Source organism: Notamacropus eugenii, chromosome 5 (assembly GCF_028372415.1).
Source record: "Notamacropus eugenii isolate mMacEug1 chromosome 5, mMacEug1.pri_v2, whole genome shotgun sequence".
In the NCBI taxonomy this organism is placed as follows: Eukaryota; Metazoa; Chordata; class Mammalia; order Diprotodontia; family Macropodidae; genus Notamacropus; species Notamacropus eugenii.
In genome coordinates this window covers 406129761-406157305 of record NC_092876.1, presented here as the reverse complement: position 1 = coordinate 406157305, position 27545 = coordinate 406129761, and the positions used below count along the sequence as shown (strand labels likewise).

Sequence of the window (27545 nt, the reverse complement as noted above, 5' to 3'; positions counted from 1 at the left end):
CATAATTGGGCAACATAACTCCTAATAATTATTTTAATTTCATTTTCATTGTTGGTGAATTCACCCTTTTCATTTTTGAAACAGGTAATTTGTTTTTCTTCTTAAAAATCAAATTAACCAATAGTTTGTCTATCTTACTGGTTTTTTCATAAAACCAGCTCCTAGTTTTATTTTAGTTAAGCCATTTTCTTTTTTTCAGTTTTGTTAATCTGTTCTTTGATTTTCACTATTTTCAATTTGGTGTTTAGAATTTTTCAATTTGTCTTTTTTCTATTTTTTTGTTTTTAATTTCATGCCCACTTCATTGATGTGCTTTTTATTCTCCATTTGTATGAATGTAAGTTTAGGGATTTAAATTTTCTCATAAGTACTATTTTGGTTACTTCTCCAGAATTTTAGTATGTTATATCATTTTCATCATTTAATGAAATTATTGATTGTTGCTATGATTGTTCTTTGACTTACTTATTCTTTAATTTCTGATTTATTCTTAACCTGTTTCTACAGCCCTTTATTATGTATTTTATTGCATTATAGTTTGAAAAGGAGTCATTTAATATTTCTGCTTTTCTGCATTGGTTATGAGGTTTTGATGCTCTAATACATAGTCTGCTTTTGTATAGGTATCATTCACTGCTGACAAAAAAGTATATTCTTTTCTATTCCCATTCAGTTTTCTTTAGATGTCTATCATAGCTAACTTTTCTAAAATTCTGTCCATCTTTTTAACTTCATGTTCATTTTTAGGTTAGATTCATCTAGTTTTGAGAGGTGAAAGTTGAGTTCCCCCACTAGTTCATCTTTTGCCTCATTTGATTTTTCCTTTAAGATTTTGGATGCTATACCATCATTTAATGCATATATATGTAGTATTTGGTATTCCTTCATTGTCTACAATACTGTAACACCAGTGCGACATTTACAGTGCCTATGGCAGCCATGAATATGGCAGCACAATTCTGAATCACGAAATACAACAGACTCTCCACATGGAAGACACAACCAAAACATTAATTCAGACACCAGAAAGCCAGATCCCAACCCCAGAAAGCCAAATCCCTCATGGTAACTGAATTACACAATAACAATGAAGAGGGAAATACCATCCCCAAGCCTTCCCTCAGTTGGGCTTCCCACAAACCAGCTCCCTTAAACAAAATCAGAAACAAGCTCTCTCAGGATAGCCAGCTGCTTTTCCCAGCTCTGATTGCTCTATGACTAACTTCCTCTCAGCTCTATTCTAGCTCCACCTCTTCCTGTTCAACCCTTTTCCACCCATTCAGCAAGTTCCTCCCACCCCAGACTCATGTGACTCAGACTTCTATATGACTCAAGCAGGTCACATGGGCTTATTAATGAATGGGAAAGATCTTCCCATTTAAATTTCCATAAAAGTACCTTTTAGCAAAATGTGATTTCCCTACTTATCTCTTCTAATGAGATCTATTTTTGCTTTTGCTTTTTCTGTGATGATTGCTACTCTTGCTTTTTTTCTTACCTCAGCTGAAGCATAATAGAGTGTTCTCCAACCCCATATTTTTACTCTGTGTGTGCCTCTCTGTTTCAAGTGTGTTTCTTATGAGTAGCACATTGTAGGAATCTGATTTTTAATACATTTTGCTATCTGCTTCCATTTTATGGATGAGTTCATTCCATCCACATTCACAGTTATGATTACTGTGTATTTTCTCTCTTCTATCCTTTATTCCCCCTTCTTTATCTTTTTCTCTATGTTTTTATCCTGTCCACCCTCAGAAGTCTATTTTACTTCTGACCACTGCCTCCCTTAGTCCACCCTTCTATCTCCCACACTCTTTTTCCATGTTCTCTTATCCCCTTCCTCTTCTACTTCCCTGTCAGGTAAAATAGATTTCTATAGCCAACTTGAGTGTGTATATTCCCTCTTTGAACCAATCCTGATTAGAGTAAAGTTCAAGTAAAGTTGAGGGGTGGCTATGCCCCATCTTTCCTTCTACTGCAGAAGTTCTTTTGTGCCTCTTTTACATGAAATAATTTACCCAGTTCTACTTCTCCCTTCCCTCTTTTCACAGCGTATCCCTCTTTCTCACCTCTTGATTTCATTTTTTGGCATATCATCCCAACATAGTCAACTCACCCCCTTGCCCTTTGTCTATGTGTACTTCTTCTAGCTACCGTAGTAATGATAAAATTATTAGGAATTACAAGTACCATCTTTACATTTAAGAAAGTAAACAGTTTTAAACTTATTGAATCTTTTATGATTTCTCTTTTCTATTTACATTTTTTTTTTTTTGCTTCTCTAGTCTTTTATTTGAAAACCAGATTTTCTTTTTAGCTTGGTCTTTTCATCAGAAATGCTTGAAAATCCTTTATTTCATTAAATGTCAATTTACCCGCTGAAAGATTATACCCAGTTTTGTTGAGTAGGTGATTCTTAGTTGTTATCCTAGCTTCTTTCCCCTCTAGAATATTTTATTCCAGGTCCTCTGATTCTTTAATGTAGAAGCTGTGAAATCTTGTGTTATCCTGATTGTCACTCCACGATATTTGAATTGTTTGTTTCTGGCTACTCAAAGTATTTTCTGTTTGACTCAGGAGCTCTAGAATTTGGTATAATATTCCTTTGAGTTTTTGTTTTGATATTTCAAGAAGTGATTAATGGAGTTTTTCAATATCTATTTCACCCTCTGGATCTCTAGGACATCAGAGCAGTTTTCTTTGATAATTTCTTAAAATAGGATTTCTAGGCTCCTCATTTGGGCGTGACTTTCAAGTAGTTTGATAATTTAAGTTTCTTAATAGTTTCTTAATTTGAGAATTAAGAAAGTGTCCACTTTCCTAATTCTAATTTTTAAGGAATTACTTTCTTTGGTGAGTTTTTGTCCTGTTTTTTCTGTTTGTTCAGTTCTACTTCTTAACTAGTTCTTTTTTTCAGTGATTTTTTTTGTGCTTCTCTTTCCATTTGGCCAGTTCTCCTTTTAACTGAGTTTTTCTCTTTGGTGAATTTTTATATATTTTTTTTTCCATTTTGGCAGTCCTGCTTTTTAAGGCATTCTCTTCAGTGGAGTTTTGTGCATTTAAAAAAAAATTGACCTAATTTGTGTTTTAAAGTGTTATTTTCTTTAGTATTTTTTTGTGCCTCTTTTAACAAGTTGTTGACTATTTTTCATGGTTTTATTGTGTCATTCTGATTTCTTTTCCCAATTCTTTCTCTACCTCTATAATAAATTTTTAAAATCCTTTTTGTACTCTCCCAGGAGTTTTTTGGGTACCTGAGACTAGTTTACATTTTTCTTTGAGGTTTGCATGTAGTTTCTTTGATTTCACTGTCTCTTCTGAGTTTGTGTTTTAATTGTCCCTGTCATTATAATAATTTTCTGAGGTCAGTTCTTTTTTTGTTGTTGTTTGCTAATTTTTCCCAACATATTTCTTGACTTTTAACTTTATGTTAAAGTTGGGCTCTGTTCCTGGGGTTGATGGGACACTTTCCCAACCTTCAGTTTTTTGTGCTGGCGTTTTTAGATCTAGTTCTGGGCGGGGGTCTATAAGTTTTCAGTTCTTCTGAGATGGTATGATTTAAGGAGAGGCACGGTCACTGCTTTCACGACTTGTGCTATGGTCTTTGAGTGACCATAAACAGTCTTTTCTGCCCTTGCAACTATGGTGAGGGAACTAGTGCCTCCTCGTGCTCCTCTTGCCCTGGAACTGTGATCCGGTATGGACAGTACGGTTTGCTGCACCCAGTACCTGTAAAGGTCCCTTGTCATTTTTTCAGGAGTTTTATGACCCACTTACCTTTTGTGGACTGAGAGCTCTCCTTGAGGTGCTGTCAGACCATCTTATTATTTGTGGACTGAGAGCTCTTGAAGCCACTTCAGTTTCAGTTGACCCCAAGGTCTCTGCTGAACTTTACTCTCACCCCATGGAGACAGATCTTTCCCACTGAACTTTGAAGTTGTCTTGGATTGGGAAATTGTTTTACCCCATCCTTTTGTTGGTTCTGCTGCTTCAAATTCATTTTGAGGCATTATTTTAAGTTGTTTGTAGGGGAATTTTAGAGAGCACAGGCAAATCCCTGTTTTTACTCTGCCAGCTCTCTTATATTGTTTTTATAAAAATAAAATGAAATAATTTATGTAAAGTACTTGCTAAACTGTATAGGGCAGATCCAAGTCTTTTTACTCTTGCTTGAATGGATTTTTAAGAATATTCTGAAACTCAGAATTTTCACTAATCTTGACTAGTATCCTCACTTATTCTCTTAAAAGTGCTCAAGTTCCTGGGAAGGAAAAGCCTAACCCAGACATAGGAAAAATCTTACTCATTTTAGAATGATCAGTTCTAATGTTTAAGGTAAATTGCACATAGTAAATTGAGACTTTCTAATACCTTAATAGAAAAGAGAAACATTTTCATCCTATGTAAATATATAATAATATTATTGTTTAGATTTTAATGAGTGGGAAAAATGAGAAGATGGGAAGATTAAATGAAATTATGTCAGAGGAAAGAATAGAATTCTTGACTTTTCAGTTGAGGATGAATGCTTTGAATTTATAGTGGCTGAGACTGTCCCCAGAGAACACATAAATGATGAAAAGGAACTATGAATGTGCAACACTGCATATAATGTCATATTTTTTGATAGACTGATAATTTTTTATAGATTTTTCCTTTTTTTCTTTGTAATAAAGTATAGCTTCTTGGGAAAGGCAAATTTATTAGATTATATAGGTGATAGAAAAATCAAAGACATTAATATAAATTTATTTTAGAAATAAATAAGATGGTCTCCTTTTTCTGCCTCTCCTCTATTCTTTCTTTGGATTTCTTTTGTTATCTGCTAGCCTATTATTTGCTCAGTGAGCCAGGTGTGTTCCAAGCATGTGATGCTTTTAGGTAAACTAACATTTGGTTGACTTATTTAGGACTGGTGTATCAGGAATATTATTTAAAGTTTCTTCCCTTAGAGCAGGAGTTCTTAACCTGTCATGAACCTCTTCGGTGAAGTCTATGAACCTTTTTTCAGAATGTTTTATACATGCACAAAATAGAATACATAGGATATAGAAACATACATTTATTTTAAAATAAAATATATGAAAATATTTAGCAGAATATTTAAGAAAAAAGAAATTTATGGATCTTTGATTAACTCCTGCCTTAGAGGAAGAGTAGTATCTGTGTGTGTGTGTGTGTGTGTGTGTGTGTGTGTAGTTTAAAATGGAAATAAAAATAGGATGAATAATTAATAGTAGCCAATCTTAGCACTTTTCTGAAGTACAGACTTAATAATGATTAGTATTCACTATATCACTAAATATATTTTCTTTCTGAATAGGAAGAGGAGGACCATAAACCAGCATTCAGCTACATGAAGACTGTGAAGAAGCACTTGGGTGATAATTTTGAATGGTGCTCCAGCTGAACTTATTTTGTAAAGCACTTGAAATGAACCTCTCTCATTTCTTATTATTGACCTGGAACCCCTAGTACTGGAATACATTAGCTTCAAAACAATCAGAAATAATACAGGCCATCACTGTCATCAAAAACATATGAACAGTTGTGATGGTGAAATGAGATGAGGCTCCGAAATGGAACTGTGACAACTGTATTAGTTTTTATCACTTCGTTTCTCAGTTTGTCTTGGTATATTTCGTGGCAAAATGGAAAAGGTAAGGAAAATGTCTCTGTGAGAATATATATATATGTTATTATTTTGTCTGGAGATATGAGATAAATCAAGTCTGTGTTATCCATTAAATCTTAATATTTTTATAGCGTGTCAAGGAAGCTAAATTACTTGATTGTACATGTACAGTTTAGTACTTCTGAGAATGCTTATCTAAATAGAATATTAAAGACTTTTTGATTTGAATTCTGTACTTCAACACTTGTTATCAAAAGCTACACATTTGTTTTGTTAATTTATACTATGATATTAAGTCAATAGGCCAAGTTCAAGAATATAATTTTTTTTGTTTCATTGAATAATATAAATATATAATATATTGAACATTGGTTATAACATTTAAAAGACACTCATTCTTATTAAGAAGTTCACTTACTAAGTACTTTGATTTTTACTGCACCTGTTGACAGATTGTTCTTTAAGTAAAATTATTAAATAAATGAGTAGAGTTTGAGTTTAATTTTTTAAAATTTCATTCTTTTAGTTAAGTGTTGGAAATTGTTTCAGAATGAATTCTGAGTGTCTGTTTAGTATGTGTTTGTAATATTTAGAGTATGTTTCTTTTTTACCTAGTTCTAATTTAAAAAATCACTTGTAGTCATTCCATGTTTTTATTCAACTGTTTTTATTTTTCTTTCTTTTTAATGTTATCTTAAGGCAAGAGTTGTTAAATTTTGTTGTTAAATATTTTCATAGGGCCCCTATGGAGATCTGATGAACTCTATGGAGCCTTCTCAAAATAATATTTTTAAATGAATAAAATAAAACACAGAAATATAAAAGAAATTATAAAAATATATTTCTTAAACAGTTCATGGAATCTAAATTAATAATACTTGTCTAGAGAAAACTTTATATGCAAAAGTATTAGGAGCATTAAAATAATAATCTGAGTAATATGACCCACAAACTTATTATAGATTGCTCATCTTTGCCTTTATGTATTTATTTAAAAATTATATTGGTTCAAATGCTTTTCTCATGAATATGTTAGTGGCTGAAAGGATTCTTATATGACCTGAATTCCTTGTTACTTTTTAATATGTATGCAAAAATAGATCATGGGAAACCTAATGTGACTGTAAAACATGTTAGAGTTACCATATTAAAATGTAACAATATTTCTTAAGGATTTTTAAAAGACTTCTAAAGATAACTTTGCCTTATCACCCCTTTATGTTGTAGTCTTATTTCTCTTGAGAAAGTAGCATGAGGTATTTTTTTTTCCTTCTTTTTCTTTAACTTTTTGATTCCAGGAACTAGGAGAATATTTTATTGAAGACTTTTCTTCTGAAATAAAAATGCTTTGTTATCATTGCCAAAATAATATTATTCAAGGCATGTGTTTGGAGAAATTTTTATACTAACTCCATTTCATCAAATAATTGTATATGTAGCTGTAGAAATGCTTGACTTTTCTTTTTAAAAATAAGTTTTATTGATATCTTTGTTGTCACATCTGTGTGCACTCCCACCCCTATAATGAAGAAAAGCTGACACAGTATCTGACAATATCTTTTCTCTTTATCATCTGTGAGGTAGAAGTACCTGATAGCATACTTTGAAAATCTCCTTGTATGAAATACTAGAGTGAGTATATGGTTTCTTATTTAAAGAAAACTATATCTATTTTGATAACAGTAACTAAGAAACTTGATGATTTCTTATGGTATGTAAAATACTGTTAGGTCTGTAGTCTTAATGGAATTTTGAAAGCTGATTCTCTTACTAACTGAAATTCAACACATTATATTCTTCATTTATTTCCTTCCCTTATTGAAAAGATTAAAATTCTAGTAATTTAAAATATGCCTAATAGATTTTCTTCTTTAGCATCCTATGAATTAGAGAAATAGTTCTTCTAATTTGAGAACCTTATTTGAAAGTTATCTATTCAGGTGTTTGAACTTATAATATGTGTAAAAAACGCTGTTTAGAGATCTTACTTTTTTACTTTTAACTCAATGGTAAGGATTGAAACATTTAATTAGCATATCCACACTTTATTGATTAAATTAGATCAATATGATTGGTCCCAGTTTGTAAGGAATTGTCAGGTGAGGAAACCCCCTGTAGTCTTAGAGAGTTGCCAAGAACACTGAGGGGTTCAGTGAGTTGCCTAGTCACATCCAGTCAGTGTCAACCCCTGCTTCACTTTCCCTAGCACTGTTTTTTTCTTATTGTGGTATTCAGTAATGTGCTCTTTACAGTTGGTCCTGAAACTCTACTTTAGTCTTCTGTCTACTTCAAATCTATGGATAATTTTTCTTTTAATAAATCAAATCAGATAGTTAATGTTTTTTTTTGGCTAGAGGTTTTTGCAGAATTTTCAGAACAGAAATTAAAATACAATTTTAAAACAAAGTTAAAAGTACAGAACAAGACAAACTGTAGACCTGATTTATGAGAGTTAAATGTGTAGTGTTGTAAAGTAGATTCTCTAGAATTCATTAAAACTAAAGATCCACCATGTCAGTCTGCTGCATCTTGAAAGAATTTTGGTTATATTTTGAGAACAAAACAGAAAGGAGACTTGAATCACAAACATGTTGATCACAGCAGCATTCCTTTTCTGAAATTAATTTTCAGTGTACTTAAGTCAGTTTTTTTGTAATTTAAAGTTGCTTCCTGATAACGCAGAGAAAATAGAATGTAGAAGAAGATCCCTTAACTGAGGACTTCTTCAAAGGGTAGATTTACAAGGTTAGAAGAATCCCCAGAGTCCTTTAAATCTTAGCAACAGCTAAGTCTGGAAGTGGATATTAAATTTGTATGTGCTTGGAAGAAAGGAGAGATTATAATTACATAAGATGTTTTGAATATGGTCAGTTTTTAGTCTATCTCTTGGGAAAATATTGTATTTAATATATTATGTCTGTCAGACAAAATAGCCCTGTAATAAAAAATAAAAGTCACAAAATCTAGTAGTCATCGATAAACATATAAGCACCTACTTTTTGCAGGTATTGTGCTGAGTGCTCAGGGTTCAAAAAGAGCTAAAAGATAGTCCTGCCCTCAAAGAATTCACTAATTGGGGAGACAAGCGAACAAATGCATATAAATAAGCTATATGTAGGATAAATAGGCAATAATTAAAAGAGAGAAGGGATAAGAATTAAGGGGGGTAATGGAAAGCCTTCCTATAGAAGATGATATTTCACTTGAGACTTAACAGAAGCCAGAGAAACTAGTTGGTGGAGATGAAGAGAGAGAGCATTCCAGGCTTGGGGGACTGCCAGGAACATGTCCAGAGCTGAGAGATGGAGTGTCAGTCACTTGGTGGAAGAGTGCAAGATGGGTCTTAATTGGTTTTATTTTATTTTTAGTAGCTTATTATTATAATTAGGTTTTAATCCTGAGTGGGTACGGACCTCGGATCCTCCTTACTGTTATTTTCTGAATTCTGTCCAGGGGCTCAGTCTCAGGGATTCCTCTCCTCCCTTTAGCCACAGTGAGGGACCCCAGCCATGCTGTCCTGAAAATGTTCTTGCTGCCTGTAGCACTCACTGGGCATGTGCTTATTCCTTCTTGCCTACAGTCACAGCCTGGGATCACTTTTGGTCAGCACTGCTAGGCTTGGCTTCTGGAAACAGCTGGGGTGGAGGGGGAGGGCAGGCCTTCAGTGTTTCCCACTCTGTCATCTGCTGCTCTTTGTGAAGTAAAAGTTCATGAGGCTGTGAGATAAAATTCTTGAGGCCTAGTTCACTTCCCAGTGGAGCTGTTGATCTGACCAAGGCTTTTGGTGCTGTCAGTTGTGAGGGCTTGTGGAAGATCATGGCAGAATTGGATTGCCTGGAGAAGCTCATCTGTGTTGTACCCCAGTTCAATGGTGGCATGTTTTCATGGATTCTTGATAATGGGTGATGTTCTCACATTTTTCCAGTCAATAGTGGAGTGAAATAGGGTTGTGTGCTTGCTCCTATACTTTTTAGCTTGATGTTTTCAGCAGTATTGTCAGATGTCTTCAATGAGGATGAAAATAGCGTCAAGACCAGTTACCACACTGAGAGTAAATCATTTAACTTGAAAAGACTACAAGCCAAGACTAAAGTGGAGGGAGACTTGGTCTGTGACTTTTTGTTCACAGATGATTATACGCTCCTTGCAATCTCTGAGGGTGAGATACAACTTTAGCTTGATTGCTGACAGCAAGAAAACAAGTTCACCACCAGCCAGCACTGCATTAGCCATACATGGAGCCATCAATTTCAACAAATAGAGAGATTTTTAATGGTGTGGATAAGTTCACTTACCTTGGCAGTATACTTTGCAGTGATGCACAACTACATGATGAGGGTGATGCATTCATTGCCAGAGTTATTTCAGTGTTTGGGAGACTCTGAAAGAAAGTGTGGGAGAGATCAACTGAAGTCTACAGAGCTGTTGTGCTGATTTCATTGCATGCCCGGGAACCTGGACAGTATATTAGTGCCATGCCAAGAAATGTAATCACTGCCATTTGAATTGTCTTAGGAACATTCTGAAGATCACCTGGCAAAATAAGGTTCAAATTCTAATGCAGGGAGTGCAGTTCTGATGGGCTGCCCATATTGTTTAAATGCCAAATGTAAGTTTTCCTAAAAGACTCTTTTATGAAGAACTCACACAAGGCAAGCATTCACACTGGTCAGTAGAAGCGATATAAGGACACTCTTGATGTCTTTCTGAAAAACTTTGAAATTGATTGTGAGACATGGGATAGATACACTGACATAAGACTGCCCAGCATGGCATACCCACATCAAAGAAGGTGCTGTGCTCTGTGAACAAAGCACAATTGTAGTAGCTCAAAAGATATATAAGATGCATAAATTTAGAGATCTCTCCACTCCCGATATTCATGTGCACTATTTGTGCCCAATCTGTGATAGAGCCTTCCAAGCTTATATTAGCCTGATCAGCCATAGTTGGACACATTGTATCTTGACTCCAACATAGTAGTGCCATTTTGTTCCTCTCTGAGCATGGACAACAACCAACTCCCCAGAATTATAAAAGAGAGCCATCTCCCTCATTTGGGGCCATAGCTTTGCTAATAAAATAAAAAATTTGCTAATAAATCAGTCATGTTCAGAACTTTGTGCCTCGGGCTGTCTTAAATTGTAACTGTTACATTTCTAATTAGATTCCCTTTATGACCCTTGATGAAGATACAGTTCTAAGGGGGTCCATATACATCATCTTCACATATTAAAATGTGAACAGTTCATCCTTGTTTAGGCCCTGATGATTACTTTGCTCATGTCTATTTATGTTTCTCTTGATCCCTGTGTTTATTATATTCACAGTTCTCTGCAGCTATGGGCTCCTTTTTTTTTTATTTAATATTTTTTATTTAATTTTTATTTTTATTTAATTTTTTTATTTAATATTTTTTTATTTAATTTTTATTTAATATTTAATTTTTATTTAAATTTTTATTTTTTTATTTAATTTTTTTATTTAATTTAATTTTTTTAAATTTTTTTTATTTATTTAATAAATTTTTATTTAATATTTAATTTTTTCCCCAGTTATGCATAAAAACAATTTTTAACATTTGTTTTTAAAATTTAGAATTCCAAATTTTTTTCCTTCTTCTCTCCTCATAACACTCATTGGGAAGGCAAGCAGTTTGATATAGAATATACATGTGCATTCATACAAAACATATCCATAATAATCATGTTGTGAAAACAGACAAAAATACCTCAAGAAAAATAAAATAACAAATATGCGTCAGTCTGTACTCAGACACCATCAGTTCTTTCTCTGGGGATGGATAGCATTTTTTGTCACAAGTCCTTCAGAGTTATCTTGTATCATTGTATTGTTGAGAATAGCTAAATCATTCTCTGCTGATCATCTTACAATATTGCTGTTACTTTGTAGCTAGTACATTTCACTTTGTATCAGCCTATGCAAGTCTTTCCAGGTTTTTCTGAGAGCGCCCAGCTCATCATCTCTTATAGTACAATAGTATTCCATCATAATCACATACCATAACTTGTTCAACCATTCCCCAACTGATGGGCATCCCATCAGTTTCTAATTCTTTGCTCCCATAAAAGAGCTGCTACAAATTTTTTTTGTACATATAAGTACTTTTCCTTTTTATCTCTTTTGGGATACAGACCTAGTAGTGGTATTGCTAGGTCAAAGGGTTTTTTTATGGCCTTTTGAACATAGTTCCAAATTTCTCTACAGAATGGTTGAATCAGTTCATAACACTACCAATGGTGTATTAGTGTCTGATTTTTCCCACATCACCTCCAACATTTGTCATTTATCTTTTTTGTCCTATTAGCTAATCTAGTAGATATGAGGTAGTACCTCAGGATTGTTTTAATTTGCATTTCTTTAATCAGTAGTAAGTTAGAGCATTTTAACATATGGTTATAGATTGCTTTGATTACTTCATCTGAAAATTGTTCATATCTTTTGATCATTTATCATTTGGGGAATAGCTATCATTTTTATAAATGTGACTCAGTTCTTTATATGTTTGAGAAATGAGACCTTTATAAGAGAAACTTGATTCAAAATTTTTTTCAGTTGCTACTGATAACTCTTCTTTCCATCCTATTCCCCCCATTTATTCTATTCTCTCTCTCCTTTTACCCTATTCCTCCTCAAGTGTTTTGCTTCCCGACTCCCCCTCCCCCAATTTGCTTTCCCTTCTATTACCCCACTCCTTTTCTCTTATCTCCTTCCTCTCCTACTTTCCTGTAGAATAAGAAAAATTTCTGGACCCAACTGAGTGTATATGTTATTCCCTCTTTGAGCCACTTCCCCCCTCTTCTCCACTGTAAAAACTTTTTCTTGCTTCTTTTATGTGAGATAATTTACCATTCTACCCCTCCCTTTTTCTTTCTACCTATACATTCCTTTCTCACCCTTTAATTTTATTTTTTAGATATCATCCCTTCATATTCAACTCAGAGGTTTACCCTCTGTCTTTATATACTCCTTCTAACTACCCTAACAACAAGTCTTAAGGGTTATAAATATCTTATTCCCATGTAGCAATGTAAACAGTTTAACCTTATTAAATCCCTTATGATTTCACTTTCTGTTTACCTTTTTACGTTTCTCTTGATCTTGTTTTTGAAAGTCAGATTTTCTATTCAGCTCTGGTCTTTTTGTCAAGAATATTTGAAAATCCTCTATCTCATTGAAAACCCATTTTCCCCCCTGAAGGATTATATTCAGTTTTGCTGGGTAGGTGATTCTTGGTTGTAATCCTAGCTCCTTTGCCTCTGGAATATCATATTCCAAGCCCTCTGATCCTTTAGGATAGAAGCTGCTAAATCTTCTGTTAACCTGACTATAGGTCCATGACATGAATTGTTTCTTTCTGGCTGCTTACAATATTTTCTCTTTGGCCTGGGAACTCTGGAATTTGCTTATAACATTCCTGGAAGTTTTCATTTTAGCATCTTTTTCAGGAGGTAATCAGTGGATTCTTTCTATTTCTATTTTACTCTCTGGTTCTAGAATATCAGTTTTCTTTGATAATTTTTTGAAAGATGATGTCTAGGCTGTTTCTTTGATTGTGACTTTCCAGTAGTCCAATAACTTTTAAATTCTGTCTCCTGGATCTGTTTTTCAGGTCAGTTGTTTTAACAATGAGATATTTCATAACATCTTCCATTTTTTTCATTCCTTTGGTTTTGTTTTTATTATCATAAAGTCATTAGCTTCTATTTCCTCCTTTTTAATTGTTAAGGATTTATTTTCTTTGGTGAGATTTTGCACCTCCTTTTCCATTTGACCAATTCTGCTTTTTAAGGCATTCTTCTCATTGACCTTTTGGACTATTCTTTTACCATTTGTCCTACTCTGCTTTTTAAGGTGTTTAGTAATTTTTTGTGTCTTGTTTATCAAACTGTTTACTCATTTTACATAAAATTTTGGCATCACTCTCATTTCTCTTCCCAATTTTTTCTCCACCTTTCTTACTTGATTTTCAAAATGCATTTTGAGCTCTTTTATGACCTGACGCCAGTTCTTTTTTTCGTTGGAGGCTTTGCTATCTTCTGTCTTCTTCTGAGTGTGTGTTTTGAGCTTCCTTGTCACTACAGTAACTCTATAGTCAGAGCATTTTTTCCCCTGTTATTTGCTTACTTCCCCAGCCTATTACTTGACTTTTAGCTCTTTGTTAAAGTAGGGCTCTGCTTCCAAGTTGGAGGCTTCACTGTCCCAAGCTTCAAGGCTTTTGTGCAGCTGTTTTCAGAGATATTTCTAGGGACCTGTAAGATTTCAGTTCTTTCAGGGTGGTATGATCTAAGGACAGGTGTTTACCATTCTCCTGGCCTATGCTCTGGTCTGTGAGTGACTGCCTTGGAACTTGGGTTCCTCTCCACTGTGGCTACAAGCTCTGCTATACTAGTACTTCTTTTCAACCTGGGACTGCCACCCAAGATTGTGACCCAGATCTGAGTATGGTCAAAGCAACAGAGTCCTGCTTCAGCACTAGCAAAAAGGCCCCTGTAATCTCCTTCTGATCAGTTGTTTGACCTGCCCTTACTGTCTGTGGGTGGAGAGTTCTGGAAGCAGCCACTGTCAATTCTAATTCAGTCATTTCCAAGGCTTGCTCCTGGTTTTCTGTGGCCAGGCATGTGTCTGCACTGCCAGGGCTGTGCTGGTCTGGTTTGTACTGGACTGTGTTACACTCACACAGGTACAACAGACCTTTCATGCTGACTTTCTAAATTGTCTTTGGTGTCTGTGGGCTGAGAGGTCTGGAAATTGCCACTGCTGCCACTGATTTAGTCACCCTGAGGCCTGCCCTGGGTCTGCTGGAGCCAAGTCTACACTGCTACAACCTGAACTGAACTGCATTCCTTTCTCACCTTGGTGCAAAAAATCTTTTCTGCTAACCTTCTAAGTTGTCTTAGACTGGAAATTTGTTTCACTCCATCTTTTTGGGATTCTGCTGTTCTAGAATTTGTGTAGAGTCATTTTTTAAAGGTATTGGGAGGGTTCAGGGGAGAGTTCAGTTAAGTCCCTGCATTTACTCTGCCATCTTGGGTCCTTCTCTCCAGCTCTGAGCATTTTGTCAGAAATGCTTAAAAGTTTTTTATTTTTAAAAAATCTGTACTTTTCTCCAGAAGGATTATACTTAGTTTTTCTGGCTAAGTTATTCTTGATTGTAAGTTTAAATCCATTACCTTTTAGACTATCTTATTCTGGGCTTTTTACTTCTGTATAATGGTAGCTCTTAAATTGTATGTGATCCTGACTATAGCTTCTTGGTGCTTGAATTCTTTCAGGGTGTTTGCAGTACTTATTTTTTGACCTGAAAACTCTGGGTTTTGACTATAATGTTCCTGGGAGTTTTCATTTTAGGATCTCTTTTAAGAAGTGACTGGTAGATTCTTTCAGTTTTTATTTTACCTTCTGATTCTAAGAGATCTGGGCTTTTATTTTTTTTAAGGACTTTCTTGAAATATGTTGTAACTCTATAACTGAGACTATCCTCTATCTTTACTTCAAATCTACAGAGCTGCTTTTTACTTCTGAACTTACTCCTTGTGGGTACACAACCCAAAGTCTTTGACCACTCTTTCCTTTATGCTACTACAACTCGGTGTAAATATTTTTCTCAGTCTGCCCTGGATTTGTGACCTAAAACTGAGTAAAGATCAATAGAGCTGTCAGTTGGTACCTGTTTCTGTACCCCATGCAAGGTCAGTCTCCTTTATGCAGAATCTGCGACCCCTTCTTATTCTGGTTCACAGTTGCACAGTTTCTCCTTGCATATTAGAATGCTCTGTACAGCTATTTCTGGCTAGACCCCAGTATCTTCAGATCTCTTTGTCTCACCATGTTGCTCTGGGTTGGAAAAATGACTCATCATGATTTTTTCTTGAATTTCCTTTTGAGAACTTGGTCTGATGTGTTTTACAGATCTGTGTGAAGGGGTTGTGGTAGGGAGTGTGGCTGGATTGCTTCCTGCTACTCCACCATCTTGGCTCTGTTCCTCTTCATCACTTGTTGTTCCAGCTGTTGTAGTAAGTAGCCTTATAACTGATCTCTGTTCAAGTCTCTCCGCTGTCCAGATGACAAAATGATTTTCCTAAAACACAGGTCTAAACATGTCAATCTTTCTCACAGGAAATTTCATTGCTGCCCTATTACCTCTAGAGTCAAACACAGTATCCTCTGTTTGATATTTAAAGCCATTATACCTTGACTTCAACTAGTAAATGTTTAACAACTGGCTCCTGAGAAGGGGGTGGAGAATGTACTCAAGACACACTTTTAAGTTTAATCTGAATTGTTAAATTTTCTTAATCATTTTCTTAAGTCTAGATATGATGAGGTACACCTCGAACCTCAACAGAAAAACAACCCAATAAATAATACAAGCACTGACTTATAGCTGGTGCACATAGTTCTAAGGTATTAATGCTCTCATTGAAAACTTAACAGTTGGCTCTCATGAGGTGGTATAAGCTGGCCCCAGCACAACCCTGGATCCAACCTACCTTTCTAGCCTTATGGTCAAAAAAAGATGCCCTTTTTTATCTTTCTCACACACAGCTCTCCATCTTTGGTCCCATACTATTAGATAAGCCCTCCCACATGCCTGGAATACATATTCTCCAAAGGTTAGCTCAAGATTCACCTTCCACGTAAAGCTTTTTGTGTGTCCTTCCTCTCCTTCGCTCAGCTGCTGGTCCCTTCCTCTACACATTATCATATTTATTTTGTATGTACTTCGCTTAGAATGTAGTATATTTGAAGGCAAGGAGTGATTTTTTTTGTCTTTTCCTAGCACCCAACATAGTACATAATACATAGTGTGTAAGTATGTATAAGTTCTCATTAATTTATTATTAATTATAGCTAATTTCCAGGGATTTCTTCTACATTTACTTGGTTACATTTAACTGTCCTCTTCTCAGTTTCATTTACCATACCACTGTCACTTCTCCATGTAGGACATTGGGAGTACAGATGACCAGTAGAGTCCAGTATAGTTTGGCTTGCGGTCTCATCATTCAGCTGAAATTGTTTATTGTTAAAGTTATTGATTGGAAAGTATGTGCAGATCCTATATAGAATTGTATGCCATCCTGGCGAAGGAGGGGGGTGGTGGGGGGTAGGTAGGGGGGAAAATATCTAAGTTTTATGGTAGTGATTGTAGAACATTAAAAAAAATAAAGTTATTGATTGTCTCTTAATTGCCAAATCTCATGATATTTTCTCAATCTTTATTCTTCTTGACTTCTCTGCAGATGTTGACTCTGTTGATTACCCTTTTTCCTTTGATAGTCTCTTCTCTGTAGCTTTTTAAGTTACTGTTTTCTCCTTGTTTTCCTACCTTTCTTACCAATACCCACTTAATTTTCTCTTTTGGTTCCACATCCAAGTCACTCCCACTGATTTTAAGTTTCCCCTCCAAGACTCTGTCTTGGACCCTCTTTTCTTCTTCCTCCATTATTTCATTATTGCCCAGGGATTCAATTTTCATCTCTCAGCAAATAATTTCTAAGATCTCTTTATCCAGCCTTAACCTTTCTCCTGTCCTCTAAATCTCCCATTTCTGACTTCTTATTGTACATCTTAAATTGGATGTCTCATAAATGTCTTAAATTCAACATGTCTAAAAGTGAACTTATTAACTGCCCCCCACACCCACCCCAGCCTTCAGCTCTAATTAACTATCCTATTACTGTAGAGGATACCACAGTCTTCCAGTTACCTGCATTCACAACTTAGGTATTATCCTTGACTCTTTACTCTATTTCACCTGTCCCTGTACCCATATCCAATCTGTTGCCAAATGGTGTTGTTTTTACCTTCATAACATCTGTTGTATATTCGCTCTTCTTTCCTCTGACCTGGTAGAGGCCTTTATTACCCCATGTCTATACTGTTGCAATAGTTTTCTAGTAGGTCTCCCTTCATTAAGTCTCTCCCACTTCATTCTAACTAGTTGATTTTTCTGAAGCAGAGGTCAGACTGTCATCTCTCTGTTGTCATCAGTGGATGCCTGTTACCTCCATTATCAAATATAAATTCCACTGTTTGGAATTTAAAGTCTTTCATAACATGACCCCATCTAACTTTCTAGTCTTACACTTTTTTTTCTCTTCCCCATCTTCCTATGATCCTGTGATACTGACCTCTGCTTTTCTTTGAACACAACGCACCATCTCTTCACTCTAGGAATTTTCCATGGCTCTCCTCCAAGCCTGGAATTCTTTTTATCTTCATTTCTGCCTTTTGACTTCCTTCAAGTTCCAGCTAAAATCTCATTTTCTACAAGAAACATTTCTGCTTTTTCTTAATGCTCGTACCTTCCCTCTGTGATTATCTGTGTCTTGTTTATACATGGTTGTTTTGTTTTAATGTTGTATCCTTTATTAGACCGTGAGCTCCTTGAGAGCAGGGACTATTTTTTGCCTTTACTTACATCCCTAGTGCTTAGTATAATACTTGCCATATAGTAAACACTTTATGCTTAATAATTTGACTTTCTATTTTATTAATCTATCCTTTAGTTTTCAAGATTTTAAATTTGGTGTCTAAGAGAGGATTTAAAATTTTTTCTAGTTTTTTCAAATTTCATGCTCAGTTCATTAGTGTGCTCTTTCTCTGTTTTATTGATATAAGCATTTAGAGATGTAAATTTTCCCCTAACTACTACTTTGGGTGTACCTGCCCTAATGCATGGTCAGTTTTTGTGCAGGTGCCATTTACTGCTAACAAAAAAAGTATATTTCTTTCTTTTCCCATTCAGTTTTCTGTAGAGGTATATCATAGCTAATTTTTTTTTTAATTCTATTCATCTTTTAAAAAAAATTTTTATTTTTATAATTTATTTGCTTTCAGTTTTCAACAATCACTTCCATAAGTTCGACCCAAGCCTTCTTTCAGCCAAATAAAAACAAAGTTTGTTAAAGATTCCTATTGGGTAGACTCTTAAGGAGCCTAAGCTTTTATGGCACTTGTATTGACAAGTGGACCAGATTGAATCTCAGCTTGGTTGAATCTGAGCTAGATTGAATCTGAGCTCGTGCCAATTTCAAGAACCCCAAGTTATCAAAATGATTTTTTAACAATAATCATGCATAATATTTTACAGTTAGAAAAGTTCTTGTGTTATGTGGGCATGTGTGTGTGTGTGTGTGTGTATATATGTACATACATACATATATATGTATATATATATATAAAATTTGTTCTTAACGAAAACCCAGTGAGGGAACACATGCAAATAGTATTTTTATTTTATAGATGAGAAAACTGAGATAGTACAAACACATTTTACAGATAAGAAAACAGGCTGAGAGAGATTCTAATTGACCTGATGTGAAACTTGATGGTGAGTGATAGATCTGGCAATTTCAGGTTCTATATCCAGTGCTATTCCTATTCAGCTGTACTGTTATCCCCCACTTGAGGTATAGTATTCATATGTGACAGTATATTTGTATAGTAATTGAGTAATTGAAAGGGCTTTTTGATGCTTATTGAAGTTATTTAAATCACTATTATTACCAAACATAAGTAAAGTTCTCATATAATTATATCAACTATTTTATAGTTGATATAACTATATAACCTCATAATTTCTGGACATAGATGCACTTCTGTAGAATTGAAATATCCTTCTATTGAACCCATATTTAATAACCTTTTGGTTCCTTGGGTATTATGCAAACATGTAGAAGTAATGAAATTGTCCACAAATTATGAAGTAGTGGTAGCAGTTTGATCTAGTGGGGAGCACACTGGTTGTAGAGTTTGAAAACGTGCTCCATTTATTAGGAATAACCTCAGAGAGGTCAGAGAAAGCAGGAGAGGGCCTATATGTACAAAAATATTAATAGCAGTATTTTTTGTTTTGGTAAAGAACTGGAAACTAAGGGAATGCTCATCAGTTTGAGAATGGTTGAACAATTATGGTATATGAATGTAATCTTTTACCTTAAAAAATGATAAAAGGTACAAATTCAGAGAAACTTGGGAGGGCCTGTATGAAATGAGAGTGAAATAAGGAGAGCCAGGAGAACATATAATAGTACAGCACTATAAATGAAAGCAACTGTGAAAGGCTCACAATTCTAATACTAAATTGTGAATCATCCTCATCTCTTAGAAGAGACATGATAGACACTAGAGGTGCAGAATGATGTTTTCAGACTTGAACAATATGTGAATTTATTTTCAGTGATTGTATTTATTTCTTAAAAGTAAATCTTGTTATTTATTTATTTGAAAAGTGCTGGTGATATTAAAAAGAGGAAGAGAAGAAGGTAGAGATCCATTAATTATTTTAAAAAAATGTACAGAGCAGAAGGGGAACATGAATGAGCAATTTAGGCTTGGAGCTAGCGTGTTAAATTTCAGGTTTTTTTAGAAGCTATTCATTGTGGATATTCAAAGCTTCATATTCTGTATTTTTTTTCTAACTTTATATTGATAGGGATCAATACAATAATATTAAATAGGACTTTCAAGAAATATTAAATAGGACTTTATAATATTAATATTAAATATTAATAGTATTCATAATATTAAATAGGACTTTAAAGAAAGGTTTTTCTGAGAGAGCATGCTGCACATCATTTTTTATAGCACAATAGTATTTCATCACAATGATATACAACTTGTTTAGCCATTCCTTGATTTATGAATAGCTCCTTAATTTCCAGTTCTTTGTGACGAAAGCTGCTATAAATATTTTTGTACATATTACCTTTTTTTTTATCTCTTTGGAATACCGACCTAGCGATGGCATTGCTTGGTCAAAGGGTATGCTTGCTTATTTTTCTTAATATTTTATTTGTTTTCAGTGTTCTATAATCACTTCCATATATCTTAGATTTTTTCCCCCCTCCCTCCTCCTTCTTCCCCTCTTCCTTCCCACTCCCTCCCTGAGACGGCTTGCAATCTTATATAGGTTCTCCACATACATTCCTATTAAATACAATTTCACCATGGTTATATTGAATAGAAGAATTAAAATGAATGGGAGAAACCATGAAAGAAAACAAAACATAACACAAAAGAAAATGATATGGTTCATTCTGTGATCCAATTCAGTTCTTTCTCTGGATGTAGAAGGCCTTTCACCTCAAAAGTCCATTGGGAATTTTTTAGGTCCTTGCATTGCTGTGAAGGACTAAGTCTACCAGAAAAATTCTTTGAACACTGTGGTTGTTGCTGTGTACAAAGTTCTTCTGATTCTGCACCTTTTACTCAGCATCAGTTCATATAAGTCTTTCCAGGCCTCTATGAAGTCTTCCTGTTCATCATTTCCTTTTTTTAATGCTTATTTTGTTTTCAGTGTTCTACAATCACTTGCATATAACTTAAGAGTTTTTTCCCCTCCCTCCCCGTTCTTTCCCACTACATCCCCACTCCCTCCCTGAGATGGCATACAGTCTTAAATAGGTTCTACAAATACATTTCTATTAAATACATTTTCACCTTAGTCATGTTGCATAGAAGAATTAAAATGAATGGGAGAAATCACAACTCCGCCAACAATGAATTAGTGTTCCAACTCTCCCACATCTTCTCCAACATTAATCATCTTCATGTTTTGTCATGTTAGCCAATCTGATAGATGTGATGTGGTATCTCAGAGTTGTTTTGATTTGCATCTCTCCAATCAGTATTGATTTAGAGCATTTTTTCATATGGCTATAGGTAGCTTTAATTTCCTCCTCTGAAAACTGCCTGTTCATATCCTCTGACCATTTATCAATTGGGGAATGTATGCCTGTTTTTATAGCCCTTTGGGCATAGTTCCAAATTGCTTTACAGAATGGTTGAATTAGTATTCTACTTCACCAACAGTGCACTAGTTTCTCAGTTTTCCCCCATCTCTCCCCTACCTTCACCCCCTGGGGTCTTAACTAAAACAGAGTGAAAGACACTAATGGGTTATGTTTTTCTGTTTACCTTGATTATTCAATAATAAGATAAAGTTGAACAGATACATAGTGAGTAGTCATCTGAAAAGCATTCCAGGGAAGCTGCTTTATAGTTAATTGAAGCAAAAATAGAAATTGTGCCTGAACTGTAAAGGGACCTTTCTGAAACTTATATGGAATCATTCTTTTAGCTTTGGTCTCAACATCTGGGAAATGAGGGTGGAGTGAAATAGACAATAATGGATAAGTGAATCAGTTATAGAATTGAAGGGCAGCTTGAGGCATGTGACACTTGAATCTCACATACATCTTTGGAAAGAATGTCACACTTTTTTTATCCCTTTTCATCACAGCTGAGAGCAATGATATTATAGCTTAGAAGAAATTTGGAAGGGGGTTGGGTCATTTTGAACCTGTTTCTCTCTTCTGGCAAGTGGGAAAAGTACTTTAGGGCAGCAGCAGAAAAAGTTGAGTTTTGTTCCAGTTTAGCAGGAAGATCTCCTCTGTGAAGTCAGAGATTTAGACCTGATAATCACTAAAGTCTCTTGACAGTGCTTCACACGTAGCAGAAGCTTAATATATATGGAATTGACTTGAATTCTAGTTTGGAAAGACTATGATTTTTAACATTCTACTACAGTTAAAAGAATTTGTTTTAAAAAATAATTCACTTTTTAAAACTAGCTAGGTGGTACAGTGGATAGAGTGCTGGATCTGGAGTCAGGAAGACCTGAGTTCAAGTCTGACCTCAGATACTTACTGGATATGTGACCCAGGGCAAATTACTTAACTTCTGTCTATTTCCTCAGCTATAAAACGGAGATAATAATAGCACCTGCCTTGCAGGGTTGTTTTGAGAGTCAAATAAGACACCATCTGTAAAGCACTTAGCCCAGTGCCTGGCGCACAACAGGCACCTAATAAATGCTTGTTTCTTTCAAAAATTTTGGGTATAGATAGGACTTTTTCATTCCAGCTTGATCAGTCTAGGCCCTGGGTCACTTCCAGTTGTCCTGATCTATATCTGGCCACTGAACCCAGATGGCTTTGGAGGAGAAAGTGAAGCTGATGACTTTGCATAGCCCTCCCTCACTTAAATCCAATTCACTTTCAGGTCATGACATCACATTCCTGGTGTCATGGTCCTTTTCGAGAACGAAGGACAAATTGTAACAATCTCAATAGTCTAAGCCAAAATTTTAACATTACCATCAATTGACAAGGATTTTTTACTGTCCTACTATGTGCTAGGCACTAAGGATGCAGAGTTTAAGACACTGTGAACTCACTGCCAGTGACTAACACTAGTTGGTGGCAAATTTTTTACCAGTTTCCTCAGGTTCAAGATTTTCCTTAAAGAGCCTGCAGAAAGTATTACACCTAGTCCCTAGAATAGATTGGGCTGGTTAATACTTATTTAAGAAACAACACAAATGCCATAAAGATCTGAAGAAAGGTTCAAACAGCAGATGATCAATGAAACCATGAATTTCTGCAAATTATAGTTTGAAAAAGATACTGCCTTAAGGTCAGGAATTTTTACATGTAACACATTTTTAAAAATTGAAGGCAATTTTATATATGCCAAGGCACTTAGTTCCAAGACAAAGGATTGATTACTTTCAATAGAAAAGATGAGTTGGAAGATTAGAGCACATAATATAAAGGTAGGTTTCCATAATAGGACCAGAAATGGAGAGAAGCAAGAAAAAGGAAGCCAAGAAGTCTGTGGAAGTTGGATTTTTCCAGATGACCTAGGCCAAGAACTGACTTCAGCTGCTGCTTTGTATTAGAATGTTGGCCAGAATCTGTTAATTAAAGAACAAACCAAATGCAAGCTCAGTATAAATAATTTTTTTCCTCTGTGGGGAGGTCCTGGTTTAAGAGCCTGCTCTGTAGCACTAGGAGAGAGGTTCTAGTCAGTGACTTGGGGAGACTTTACTGTTAATGTTTGTTCTGGTTTGACAGATGTGAATGTACAAAGTACAGGTTTTGATCTTCCTATTAGATATGAGGGAAAGGCTGAAGGAACACTCTCATGCTCTCCAGCTTATCAGTGAGAATGAAGTACTCCTTGGAAAAAATGGGGAAAAAATACTTTGAGAAGAGTCACAAATAGCAAAGAAAAATCCAGACCTTTATCAGGAAGTACTAGGGTAGAAATATGTCATGATGGAGAAAAAAGAGAACAGGAAAAGGGCTACTAAGTCATTGGAACTACAAAATAGATTCAAAGTTTTTTCCCTCGACTACCAGTACAGCTGGGACTCTCTGAGGAAATAGCTTCCTATATTTTGTTGAAGGATGGATGAAGATACATAGGTACCCTCAGGGAAGAGGACATCCAGTACTGGTCAAAGGAAAAAGATGAATCAGGGTTGTTGGCCTTTTGAGAGGGGATGAGGGAGAGAGATGGTAATAGATGTTGAAAGCTGCCTGTTCCTTTTGAGATCTAAACTACCACTCATTTCTGGTGATTCATCTGAGGACAGATGATACCATTAGAAGGAACTAAGGAGGCACTAAGTTCTGGTCAGGAAACCAAAGTCCATAGAAGCACAAGAAATATTTACTACTACTATCAGTTGAGGGTAGGCCTTTGGAAGAAGGGAAGGAGGGAGGTAAATGAAGTGAATTAGTATTTTAAATGATGCTGGACAAGAGGATTTAGACTTTTTTTTCAACATTCACTTTAAAAGATTTTGAGTTCCAATTTTTTTCCTCCCTCCCTTTTTTCCCTCCACCCTCCCCAAGACAGCATGCAATCTGATATAGGCTTTACATGTACAATCATATTAAACAAATTTCCACATTATTCATGTTGTGAAAGAAGAATCAGAACAAAAGGGAAAAACAACAAGAAGGAAAAAAACAAAAGTGAAAATTATATACTTCAATCTGCATTGAGATTCCATAGTTCTTTTTATGGATATGGATAGCGTTTTCCACCACGAGTCTTTTGGAATTGTCTTAGATCATTGTATTGCTGAGAAGAGCCAAATCTGTCAAAGCTGATCATTGAACAATGTTGCTGTTACCGTGTACAGTGTTCTTCTGCTCACTTTACTTTCATGTAAATCTTTCCAGATTTTTCTGAAATCCCACCAGCTCATCATTTCTTTTTTTAAATTTATTTTTAGTTTTCTACAATCACTTCCATAAATTTTATATTTTCTCCTCTTCACTCCCCCTTTCCTTTGTACCTTCCTACCCTCTTTCTCCCCAAGACAGCCTGCAATCTTATATGGGTTCTACACATACATTCTTACTAAATACATTTTCACCTTAGTCATGTTGCATGGAAGAATTAAAATGAATGGAAGAAACCTTGAGAAAAGCTGAAACAAAACATGACACAGGAGAAAATAGTCTGTTTCATTCTGTGATCCATTTTCATAGTTCTTTCTCTGAATGTGGAAGGCCTTTTGCCTCAAGAGTCTACTGGGAATTTTTTAGGTCCTTGTATTGCTGTGAAGGGCTAAGTCTACCAGAAAAATTTTTTGAACACTGTGGTTGTTACTGTGTACAAAGTTCTCCTGGTTCTGCGCCTGTCACTCAGTATTATTTCATATAAGTCCTTTTAAACCTCTCTGAAGTCTTCCTGTTCATTTCTTATAGCACAATAGTATTCCATTACATTCATATACCACAACTTGTTCATCCATTCCCCAATTGATGGGCATCCCCACAATCTCCAATTCTTTGCCAACACAAAAAGAGCTACTTTAAATATTTTTGTGCATGTGGATCTTTTTCCCTTTTTTATCATCTCTTTGGGATACATACTTGGTAATGGTATTGCTGAATCAAAGAGTGTATGCATGTTTTTATAGCCTTTTGGTCATAGTTCCAAATTGTTCTCCAGAATGGTTGGATGAGTTCACAATGCATTAGTGTTACAATTTTCCCACATCTTCTCCAGCATTGATCATTTTCCTGTTTTGTCATATTAGCCAGTCTGATAGGTATGATGTGGTACCTCAGAGTTGTTTTAATTTGCATTTCTCTAATCAATAGTGACTTAGAATATTTTTTCATATGACTACAGGTAACTTTAATTTCATCTGAAAACTGCCTGTTCATATCCTTTGACCATTTTTCAGTTGAGAATGACTTGTACTCTTACAAATTTGATTCAGTAAGGGAACTTAGACTTTTAAACCAGGTCTTGAGAAAAAAGAATTACAGGCTCTTTACTGAAGATTGAGTGCATCCAACAATGCTTAGGAAGAATACTCTTACTTGGATTTTTGCTGATTTAAGAGGGCCTTCAGCTAGAAATTGAGGATGAAAAACCTTTTACATTTAGCTATTAGACTAGATACTGAAGGATTGATACGTATCATGGGATTAGAGTAGCAGTAAAGATACCCACTAATTCATCAGAAATAGGAGAAAGAGCAGTAATAATATTCATTTCTTCAGATGTTGATGTGCAAACATACAGAATATGGGCAAGAAAGTGAGGAAATAAATAAATTCAGATAGGTAACACTGAGGCATGATTGTATTTCTACAGTGGAAATATATGCCTTATTTAAGAGAAGCAGATTATAGACAAGGTGGAGCAGAATTATATATGAAGAGATACACTTCATTCAGTCACAAGCATTAAGCATTTGCTGTGGTCTGAGGACAGATGATATAAAGACAGAATCAAAACAGTTTTTCCTTGAGGAATATTGAATATAAATTCCTCAAAGAGTTTGTATTCAGGGAAGGCGGGAATTTTGTGTGTGTGTGTGTTGAATTTCTGTGTTCAGAGTTGACAGTGGCTTAGACTCAGTACCCCTGGTGCCTAGCACATAATGAAATAAAGTGATCTTTTTCACAGATCCCCTGAAATATATACATGGGATCTTCTCCTATGGATGCTTGCTTAAAAATGCTTGTAATAAGGGATCAACTTGTTCACAGGTAAATAAATACAAGGTATACACAGTAATTTGGAGGGAGGCATAAGTAGGAGAATGAAAAAAGGCTTCTCAAATGAGGTGGCATTTGACCTGAGCCTTAGGGCACAATGAAACCCTGTGCAAAGTTGTGAAGGCAGGAAGTAGAATGTTGTGCACAGTGATGTGCTGTGTACAGTAGACTAGTGCAAGTAGACGAGTAGGAGTACCTATTGGCCCTGCAGGTCTTCCTAATTGGCTGCTACAAGACCCTCATTAGAACCTTAATGTTGTAGTTGACTATACCAGACTACAGCAATCTAAGAAATCTTTGAACAGGGTTATGGAAGTATGTGCTGTTTGCTCATGGAGTAAGTTCCAAGAAATTGTGCATGAAGAAAATGAAACCTCAAACTACTTTTATGGCAGGCTGTTTCAGGGTGTTAAGGGGTATAGATTAGACCCATTCACCCCATAAGATGAACAAATCATTAATACTCATTTTGTTAGTCAATCATAGCCAGAAATCTGAAAATGTTTTTATGAGAGTTGTCCTAGATGGCATGAAAAGGGTTTTGGTGAGCTTAAAAGCATTGCTCAATATGTTTATGAAGCGGAGGAGAAACTTAAGCCAAAACCTCAAACAGTCTTAGCCTCTGTCCAAGCATCTCTATCTCCCTTTCATGCTATATCAGGGAACTGGTAGAGGCTGCTTGAGTGCTTTTGTTGTCACACAGCGGGCCATGATGCCAGAGGATGTAGAAAAAAGAAGTGGGACTTACATAATAGAAATATAGGGGACCCTGAGGTAAGCCAAAGGGTCTTTTGCATGAGAGTGTGGGGAAAAGGCAGGGATTCTGATGAGGATTTTTTCATTTTTCCTGATCCTGATGTCCTTGCCTCAGCTATCCCAGTCTCTACCCTCCCCATACTGGTGAATTCCATGTCTTTCTTAAAGCTGGTAACATGAATGATGATTACTCAGTAGATACTGAAGCTTCTAATTTGGTTTTGATGAGCAAATTACATTCTGACTGTATTTTTCTGTTGGATCTCTACATTTTGTTGGGATCTTGGGGAAGGCTCAAAGTGTCCCCA

General features: G+C 35.4%; 1 protein-coding gene across 2 annotated transcripts in view; it reads left to right on the top strand.

The window, feature by feature from the left end:
• The window catches only part of MGAT4A (alpha-1,3-mannosyl-glycoprotein 4-beta-N-acetylglucosaminyltransferase A), a 151948-nt gene that overhangs the window by 19274 nt on the left and 105129 nt on the right, over positions 1-27545 (top strand). For both annotated transcript variants that reach the window (XM_072614605.1, XM_072614607.1), the window contains exon 2: positions 5324-5660. In XM_072614605.1, coding sequence (XP_072470706.1) covers positions 5567-5660 — 94 coding nt within the window. In that variant the 5' untranslated portion in view covers positions 5324-5566. The remainder of the gene's footprint in view (positions 1-5323; positions 5661-27545) is intronic.